Consider the following 10,359-nt stretch of genomic DNA (forward strand, 5'->3'; position numbering starts at 1 on the left):
TGCCACCAGTAGAGCGATGATCATTTAGGGTTTTCAACATAATCAGCATCTGAATACTCTTCTAAACATAGAGAACCAAGTTGATAAAAGAGAACTACGAGCAAGAGTGCTCTTCAAATAACGCATATCTTTTGATAAAGCAATCTAGTGAGTTGTTGTAGGTTGATGCATGAATTGACACACTTGGTTATTGCAAAAGAGATATCTAGACAAGTGAGTGTCAAATATTGTAACACCCCGACAACACTTAACATTCAATAGGATTAGGAAGAGGATCACCATCATAAAGACTCAATATATGGTTTAGTGTAGCAGGAGAAGAATAGGATTGACATCTTGAAACTTTGTCGATGTATATAAATCCATGGTATATTTGTTTGAGTTAGGTACAAACACTGGAGCTGTATATTGTCTTAAGAACAAGGAAAAAATTCAAAGGACCTAAATCCTTCATGGACAACAGTTCCCAAGGTTCTGTATAAGCTTGAAAATATGAGATGAACTATTCTTTGTGATCAAAATATCATCAGCATAAATAAGTAGAATAATGATCAAAGCACCCTTACGGAATGTGAAGGAGTAATCAGCCTTAGACTCACAAAAACTAGGCTCCTCTAAATAATTAGAAAATCTCTGAAACCATTGTCGAGGAGCTTGTTTTAAACCATAGAGGGACTTACGAAGCTTGCAGACATGGTGTGGATAATTAGGATCAATGAACCTAGAAGGTTGACGCATATACACCTCCTAATAAAATAGGCCATGGAGAAATGCATTCTGAACATCCAATTGTTGGATAGGCCATTCTTTATGAATGGATAAAACAAGAACAATGCGAATAGTGCAATGTTTCACAATCGGACTAAAAGTCTCTGTATAATCAAAACCTTATTGTTGATGAAAACCATTTGCTACAATACAAGCTTTATAGTGCTCAATAATACCATCAGATTTTTTTTCTTGATTTTAAACACCCACTTATTAGGCAATTTGTTCATATTTGAACGAAGAGGTACTAATGACCAAGTGTCATTCCGTTGTAAGGCATTAAATTCAACCCCCATAGCATGATGCCATTCCACATGTTTAATCACTTGGCTATAATAGGTGAGTTCAATCAAATGAGAATCATATATCACATTCATTACATATTTTGGATTGGACTTGCAAATTCCATCTTTTCTTCTAGTGTCCATGGAGTGAGAGGAATTTTCTAGGAGAGTTTGTGATGTGGGATGAGGTAGTAATGGATTTGGCATGGAAGATGGATTTGGAGTAGAAGTTGTAAGGGATGAAGTAGGTGGTATAGTGGGGCTGGGATGAGAAGCCATAGGAGAAGAACCTACAAGATGGTTGCTAGAAATATGAGGAGAAGAGCTTGTGTGAGGGAAATAGGATCTAGTGGGGTAGGCATTTGAGAGTTTGAGGTATAGGAGGGGAAGTGGGTGGAGGTCTAGAACACGAAGGTGGTGTATATAGCTGAGTTAGTTGAATCATTTCTAGTGTAGGTACCAAAGATTCCAGGGAGCCTTTCTCTGTAGAAATAATGTTAATAGTCTCTTCAAATGGGAATGATGACTCATAAAAATAACATGATGGGATAAATAGACATGACCAGTGCTTGAATCAAGACATCGATATCCTTGATGATTAAGAGAGTAACCAAAAACACATATTGTTTAGAACGAAATTGCAACTTATTTGTATTATAGGGTCGCAAATAAGGAAAGCATGCATAACCAAAAACTCGAAGACTATCATAAGTGGGAGATTTTTGAAATAGCTTTTCATATGGAATGAGATAATTTAAGGCACGAGTTGGAAGTCTATTAATCAAACACACTACAATGAGGACTAGGTTGCATATGCTGATGTGAAACAAGCCACTGTGGATAACATTGGTGGGGAGAGAGAATCATTGATCCAATTGAAGATCATTTGGTTCTGTTGATGCCAAGTAATATAAGATAGATCCACTTCGGTGGTCTCTTTACCATCTTTGTCACATTTAAATTATGGAGGACATTGATTAGTACCATCTACAAATCCCATCAAACTCTTACTCTTCAAAATAGGAACAATCTGATCAAGCCAAAGAGGATAATTGGTTTTGTCTAGTTTAATTGACATGAATCTTGAATGATTGGGTACCATGACACCAGTTGAAGAATTGGTGTATTCCATTGCAATTAGCTAAAGCAAAGAAAATAGAAAAGCTGGAAATTTTTTTTTTTTTTTTTTTTTTTTAAGGTCATTGGACATATAGCTCTGATACCATAAAGGAATAGAGAATACAAAGTTTATGTTAGGTTGAAAAACCACACCCAGTAAGGCGTATACTATTTTATATTAATAATAAGAGATTATAGACAAACTTCCCTAAATTGTAGAGATTACAATTACAACAAATTACAATTACAAAAAATTAGCTAAAGTCAAGGGATGTGCTACGAAGGAGAGAATCACGGGAGTGATATTGGCTGATTTATGTTTGGCAAGTATTAGAATTTGAATTGGACTCTTTTATGGCAGTATGTTTGGACTCTTTGCTGGCAATATTTGACTTTAAATTGGACACATCAATCTTCTAATTATCACTAATTAGTTTGGAACCATATATACCTCATAATATATTGGTTATTAATTCAAACTTTCCTTTCCCTAAAACTAGAACTTATTAAAAAAAAATGGCCAAGAAGTATATAACACAACAATTTTACAACTTCTATTACAGTTAGTGCATAATTAAAATGGTATAAGTAGTATATCCCAATAAAAGTGATATTCCAATCAAAACAAATTAAATCAATAGCCTTGAAATATATAATCTATATTTGGGTTTCACCATTTTGCATAACAAAATATCCGCACGCAAATTGTAAAACTCTCTCAAATACCCCTATCTTTTAATTAATTAATTTTAAATGAAAAAACACAAATGGGTTTATATATAGGGCAAGACTTAGGTACAGTACTTAGGTGTTGTTCCTTAGGTTCTCCTCTTAAGATTTTGCAATGTAGATTTTTTCTCATGGGATGGAAGTGTGTTTTTTAGTTAAGTAGCCACATAGCTAAATCTTAAGAAGAAAATCTAAGGAACAGTACCTAAGACACTGTATCTAACTTTTGTCCTTACATATATACATATATATATATATAATATGTGGTTTTTTTAGAAATATTACTTCTCCTATTTGAATTTCAATACCTCTACGCGAGAGTTGTAAAAAAAAAATGAAGAGTTTTAGGGCTTGTCTTGGTAGTAAGATTTTTTATTTTTTTATTTTTTATTTTTTATATAGATTATTATTTCAAAATGGTATGAAAATAATTTTTTAAAAATTGAATATGAAACTAGTATATAGGGGTGGCAAAATTTGACATGACCCACGAACACGTTACTACACGACACGAAATTAGTAGATTGTGTGTTGAGGCTTAATGAGTTTGTGTCATATTCGGATTGATATGACTGACCCGTTTAATAAATGGGCTGGGTTTGTGTCCAACTTATGAAACTCGTTTGACCCATCTAACTTGTTTAATTAAATGATATTTTACCAATATATCCTTCAAACCCTAGGTATATAAACTTATTATTTGTTATGGTTTATTTTCTTTAACATATTATGATTTATTATTTGTGATATTGAGATATGTTTTAATTTTAAATGATTATTTGTGATACATTTATTCTTTAGTTCTGAATTTTATATGTAAAAAAATTTATTGTTTTTGGTTTTTCATAATTTAGTACTAAAATTTGTATATTTTTGTTTCGCTTCAATAAAATCATATAAATAAGTTGACATGACTGATCCGTTTAATAAACAAATTGTGTTAGGGTTGAGGAATCTTGACCAGTTTAATAAACGTATCTGGTTAGTGTTGACCCATATAATTGAATATTCATTAGCTGACACGACACAAATCCGACACGCAAACACAAATTGCCACCTCTACTAGTATATATTGTTACTATTATCACTCAAAACTTGAACTTCATTTTGGTTGTAATAATAGAATATGCTAAGGTGTTGAGGAATGGATGTGTGTGAGTCTTGAAAGTTAAAATGGGTAAGTAGGGAGGCCTAATAACACAATCCACGTATTAGCTTAATGGGCCTTAAGATAAGGTTTCATTGATTGTATTGACCCTGGCCTTGCTAAAGCCCTTATGGGCTGATGTTTGTTGAAACTTGAAACACACACATGTCTTGTGATATAGCCGTTCGATGTGTCAGACCCCAAGAAAGCAACTTCACTATGTTATTGCACAGCCCACAATGGGAAAAATAATTGTTTGAAACAAAATTACTTCCCATTTTAAAAAACAAATTTATGCACTTCTAGTTCTAAACTTTGGCTCTAAATATGGGTGTGAGAGAAGAAGAAGAAGAAGAACAACAACAACAACTTTTCTCAACAAGTCTTCCTGGGTTGCTTCGTGAGCTCTTGCTCTGTCGTCATCCATTCCCTTCCTTTCGTGGGTCTTCTTGGCTCCTTAGTGAGCTATCATCTACCCTGTTAGTGGGCTGTCCCTGCCTCTTGTGGGTATCAATATAATCATAACCCATTTCAAAAATCTTATCGATTCTCTACCGTCTTCTTTGTCCGTGTATCAACTCCGTCAAGCTATGATTCTCCTTGCATGGAATTGTCGTGACCTAGCTCGAGCTGAGTTGAAAAGATCCCTCAAAGCCATTGCAAATTCGTATGTCCTAACTTGCTATTTTTGTCTGAAGTTAAAATTAGTTCAAATAGAGTCAAATATCTCCTTTATTCATTGGGTTTCTATAAGTTAGAATGTGTTGAACCAAGAGGTCTGAAAGGAGGCACCATTTTGGGATTAAAAAATGGTGTAGATGTGGAAATCGTGATGTCAAACGATAATATGATAAATGGGCTTGTTTTCTCGGACCCAATAAATGAACCATGGCTATTGTCAATTATCTATGGGCCATGTGAAAGGTTGGGGAAACAAGACTTTTTGGAAGATCTTCAAAAGGTTGGTAAGTCATTTGCTGGGGCATGGATGTGTATGGGAGATTTTAACAACTTGTTGGGGCCAAGTGATAAGAAAGGTGGGAAACCAATATCTTCATCTTCCGCCGGGGGGGGGAGGGGGTGTGGATTAAAAGGATTGGTAGATTCTATGGAATTAATTGATGTAAAATTTGTAGGCATAGCTTACACCTAGTCCAACAAACGCTCAGGCCTTGCCAACATTAAAGAAAGACTTGACAGAGCTCTAGTTAATACTAGGTGGATTGAAATTTTCCCAAGAGCATTGCTGAAGCACTATCCTTCAGATTCCTCTAACCACATTCTAATTGTTATTTTCACTGAAGGAGAAGAGGGTAGTAGACCAAAACCATTCAAATTTGAAGAAATATGGACAAGGGAGGAGGCTAGTAATCTTGTGGTGGAGAATCCTTGGAGGATCAACTACCCAAGTTCCCCAATGTTTAGATTATGCAAGAAGATCAAACAAGCTAAACTAGAGCTAAAACAATGGAATAGATCCTGCTTTGGCAATATACAATCTAAAATCAAGGAGGCATGGAAGAATTTTGACCAAATTCAAAGCTTAGACCCAAATCCACAAAACTTGGAAAAGGAAGCAAATTTATGTATGGAAATTCAAGACCTGTTGAAAAGGGAGGAAATATTATGGTGTCAAAAATCCAATATCAAATCACTTACAAGTTTTGACCTCAATACAAGATTCTTATATCTTAGTACAGTGATAAGGCAAAGAAGAAATTCCATTGATTTTATGAAGAAAGAAAATGGAGAGTGGATTTCAGGATGGGAGGAGATTGGTCAATGCTTTCAAACCTTCTTTAATAACCTGTTCTCTTCTTCAACCCCACATATTCCCTATGATCTAAATAACTTAATTCCAAGTTGCATCACTCTAGAAGATAATGAAACGTTGCTAGCCATGCCTTCCATGGAAGAGATCAAAACAACAGTATTTTTAATGGATTCTCATAAAGCACTTGGGCCTGATGGAATGTCCCCCCTTTTCTTCAAACACTACTGGCACCTGATAGGTGGTGATGTTGTGGATGTAGTTTTAAGCTTCTTCCGAGGTGATCTATGTTAAGAGAAATAAATCATACTTTTATCACCCTAATCCCCAAGCATGAAAGGGCTGCCATGGTTAACCAATTCAGGTCGATTTTGCTCTGTAATGTGTTATATAAGATAATTTCAAAATTATTAGCAAACAGGTTGAGACCGCTCCTTTACAAGATGATATCTCCCTGTCAAGCTGCCTTCATTCAAGGTAGAAAAATACAAGATAATAGCATAATAGCCCATGAAATCATTCATGCTCTAAGAAAGAAAAAAGGTAAGGAAAAGTGGATGGCAATTGAACTTGATATGGAAAAGTCTATGATAGACTGGAATGGCCTTTTATTCTTAGTGTCTTAAGAAATTTTGGTTTCAACGAGAGATGGATAAATTGGATTTCAGAATGCATTTCAACTACCTCTTTTTCTATACTCGTAAATGGCTCTCCATTTGGTTTCTTCCAACCACAAAGAGGTCTAAGACAAGGGGACCCTCTCTCCCCATTCCTTTTTATTGTAGCAACAAAAGTGCTATCCAAACTCCTACAAAAAGCTGAAGAGGCTAATAAGCTAAAAGGTATCAAGCTTGCAAAGAGCTACCAACCAATTTCTCATCTCCAATTTGCAGACGATTTGTTCATTTTTGGGATGGCAAATGAAGAGAATATAAGGTCTATCAAAGAATGTCTATCCACTTATTCTTCCTGGTTAGGACAAAAGATAAATACCCATAAATCTACCATGGTTTTCAACAAAAACCTAACTAGTTGGCATTCTAAACAATCGCTTGCTAGGAGCATGGGTCTGAAAATTGAAGGGTAAAATGAAAATATTTGGAGCTACCAATGTTGATAGGAAAGTCAAAGAAAGGTACATTTCAAGAGGTGGTAGAAAGAGTTGGGAAGAAGTACCAAGGCTGGAAAGTTAAGATACTCTCGCAGGCTGCTAGAACCTACCTAATTCGCACAGTTACCTCAGCCATGCCATCATAAGTTATGTCTTGTCTCTGTCTCCCAAAAGAAACAGCAAAGAAGCTTGATGCTTTAAATAGGAAATTTTGGTAGGGTTCAAAGGAAAATGTTCCAACTGTTGCATCTTGAAGAACTGGGATTCTATTTGCAAACCCAAGTTCATGGGAGGTCTAGGCCTCAGAAAAAGTGAGGATTTCAACGAGGCTCTACTAGCCAAACTAGCTTGGGAGGTCCAAAAAAAATGAGGATAAGCATTGGGTAAAAATATTTAGAAGAAAAATATCTAAGAGGTGGAAGTTTTACCAATACAAGGCCACCTAAACAAGCATCTTGGATTTGCAAGAGCTTATTTAGGTGTAACAAGCTCATTAAGAAAGGCATATGCTATAAAGTGGGATATGGAAGAAGTATTAACATATGGGATGACCCTTGGGTTCCTAAAGAACCAGATTTTAGACCAAAACTCAAGGCTGGGGTGGCTCCAAGCAACTTGCTAGTAGCCAAGCTCATCAATCATGACTCAAGGCAATGGGATAGGGAAATTTTTTTTGATTTATTTGAGACTCATCAACTATAAGGATCCTTAATATCCACATTCTTGCCTCCTCAAAGTGTGACACCTTATGCTGGGGACAAAGTCCATCAGGTGAATTTACTGTAAAATCGGCATATATGTTAAAAATGCAACAAAGCAGCACCTCACTGGGGCCAATGCATGAAGCGGATTGGAAGTTGTTGTGGAAGAGAAAAACACATAAGAGGTGTAAGCTTCTTCTCTGGAGAATAGTTTGCAAATCCCTTCTGGTTCGGGAGACTCTTAGTAAAAGATTTCCAATTCTTAACATGAGTTGTCCAGTTTATGGGGTAGAGGTTGAAACTATCGAACACGTCTTTATACAATTATAAAAAAGCTAAAGTCAAGGGATGCGCTAGGGAGGAGAGAATCACGGGAGAGATATTGGTTGATATATGTTTGGCAAGTATTAGAATTTGAATTGGACTATTTTATATCAATATGTTTGGACTCTTTGCTGGCAATATTTAACTTTGAATTGGACACATCAATCTTCTGATTATCACACCTTCGCAAGCTAATGGGACAAGAGCGTACCATAAGCTTATTTGTAAATAATTTGAAGTGGGTAGAAGAAATCAATAAAGCCCTTTGGTGAAACGTTTGCCCCCTAATATGTAGTACAAATGTAGCTAACATCAAGCTCCTTGCAAACAGCCTTATCACTCACATAATGGTAATCTACTTCTAAATGTTTAGTGCAAGCATGAAAAATCGGGTTTGAAGCTAAAGAGATGAAACTAATATTGTCACACCAAATAAGTAGTGTTCGTAAAGAGACACTCAAATCTTTGAACAATGATCGAAGCCATGAAATCTCAGCTATAGTATATGCCAATTGACAGTATTCTGCTTCAGTGCTTGAGTGAGATGCAATACGGTGTTTCTTGGCATTCCAAGTTATGGAATTATATCCAAGATAAATACAATAGCCACCAGCAGAGTGAAGATCATCAGGGGTTTCAACATAATCAACATATGAATAGGCTTCTAAATGTAGAGAATAAGGTTGATAAAAGAGACCATGAGCAGGAGTGCTCTTCAAATAATGCAATATTCTTTTGATAGCAATCCAGTGAGTCGTTGTAGGTTGATGCATGAATTGACACACTTGGTTTACTACAAAAGAGATATCTAGACAAGTGAGTGTCAAATATTGTAGCGCCCTAACAACACTACGAAGAGCTTGTTATAAACTATAAAGGGACTTATGAAGCTTGTAGACATGGTGTGGATAATAAGGATCAATGAACCCAAAAGGTTGACATGTATACACCTCCTCAAATAATAGGTTGACGCATATACACCTCCTCAAATAATAAGCCATGGAGAAATGCATTATGAACATCCAATTGTCGGATAGGGCATTTTTGATGAATGGCAAAAACGAGAACAATGCGAATAGTGGAGTGTTTCATAACCGGACTAAAAGTCTCTGTATAATCAAGCCCATATTGTTGATGAAACCATTTGCTACAATACGAGTTTTATAGCACTCAATAATGCCATCAGATTTTTTTCTTGATTTTAAACACCCACTTATTATGGAATATGTTCATATTTGAATGAGAAGGGACCAATGACCAAGTGACATTCTGTGACAAGGCATTAAATTCAACTCCCATAGCATGACGCCATTCTACATGTTTAACCACTTGGCTATAACAGATGGGTTCAATCAAATGAGAATCATATACCACATTCGTTGCATATTTTGGATTGGGCTTGCAAATTCCATCTTTTCTTCTAGTGACCATGGAGTGGGAGGAATTTTCTGGGAGAGTTTGTGATGTGGGATTAGATGGTAATGGATTTGGAATGGAAGATGCATTTGGAGTAGAAGTTGTGAGGGAAACAAAATTTGGTGGGGTAGGCATTTGAGGAGTTTGAGGTATAGGAGGGGAAGTGGGTGGAGGTTTAGAACAAGAAGGTAGTGTATGTAGCTGAGGTAGTTGAATCATTTTTAGTGTAGGTACCAAAGATTCCAGGAAGCCATTCTCTGCAGAAATAGTATTAATAGTCTCTTCAAATGGGAATGAAGACTCATAAAAAATAACATGACCGGATAAATCGACATGACCAGTGCTTGGATCAAGACATTGATATCCTTGATGATTAAGAGAGCAACCCAAAAACACATATCATTTAGAATGAAATTGCAGCTTATTTGTATTATAGGGTCACAAATAAGGAAAGCATGCACAACCAAAAACTCGAAGACTATCATAAGTGGGAGATTTTTGAAATAGATTTTTATATGGAGTGAGATTATTTAAGACACAAGTTGGAAGTCTATTAATCAAATACACTACAATGAGGACCAGGTTGCATATGCTGATGTGAAACAAGACACTGTGGATAGCACTAGTGGGGAGAGAGAATTATTGATCCAATTGAGGATCATTTGGTTCTGTTGATGCCAAGTAATATAAGATGGATCCACTTCGGTGGTCTCCTTACCATCTTTGTCACATTTAAATTCTAGAGGACATCGATTTGTACCATTTACAAATCCCATCAAATTCTTGCTCTTCAAAATAGGAACAATATGATCAAGCCAAAGAGGATAATTGGTTCTATCTAGTTTAATTGACATGAACCCTGAATGACTGGGTACCACGACACTAGTTGAAGAATTGGTGGATTCCATTGAAATTAGCTAAAGCAAAAAAAAAAAAAAAAAAAAAAAAAAAAAAAAAAAAAAAAAACAACAAAAAAAAAAAAAAAAAAA

At 35.7% G+C, this 10,359-nt stretch overlaps 1 protein-coding gene across 1 annotated transcript in view; it reads right to left on the bottom strand.

Moving 5' to 3' along the window:
* The window catches only part of LOC112028705 (cationic peroxidase 1), an 18,210-nt gene extending 9,483 nt beyond the window's left edge, over positions 1 to 8,727 (bottom strand). The window contains exon 1 of the mRNA XM_065773200.1: positions 8,253 to 8,727. Coding sequence (XP_065629272.1) covers positions 8,253 to 8,727 — 475 coding nt within the window. The remainder of the gene's footprint in view (positions 1 to 8,252) is intronic.
* Positions 8,728 to 10,359: the final 1,632 nt, after the last annotated feature.

The sequence above is a fragment of the Quercus suber genome, unplaced genomic scaffold, assembly GCF_002906115.3.
Source record: "Quercus suber isolate HL8 unplaced genomic scaffold, Cork oak 2.0 scaffold_70, whole genome shotgun sequence".
Classification (NCBI taxonomy): domain Eukaryota; kingdom Viridiplantae; phylum Streptophyta; class Magnoliopsida; order Fagales; family Fagaceae; genus Quercus; species Quercus suber.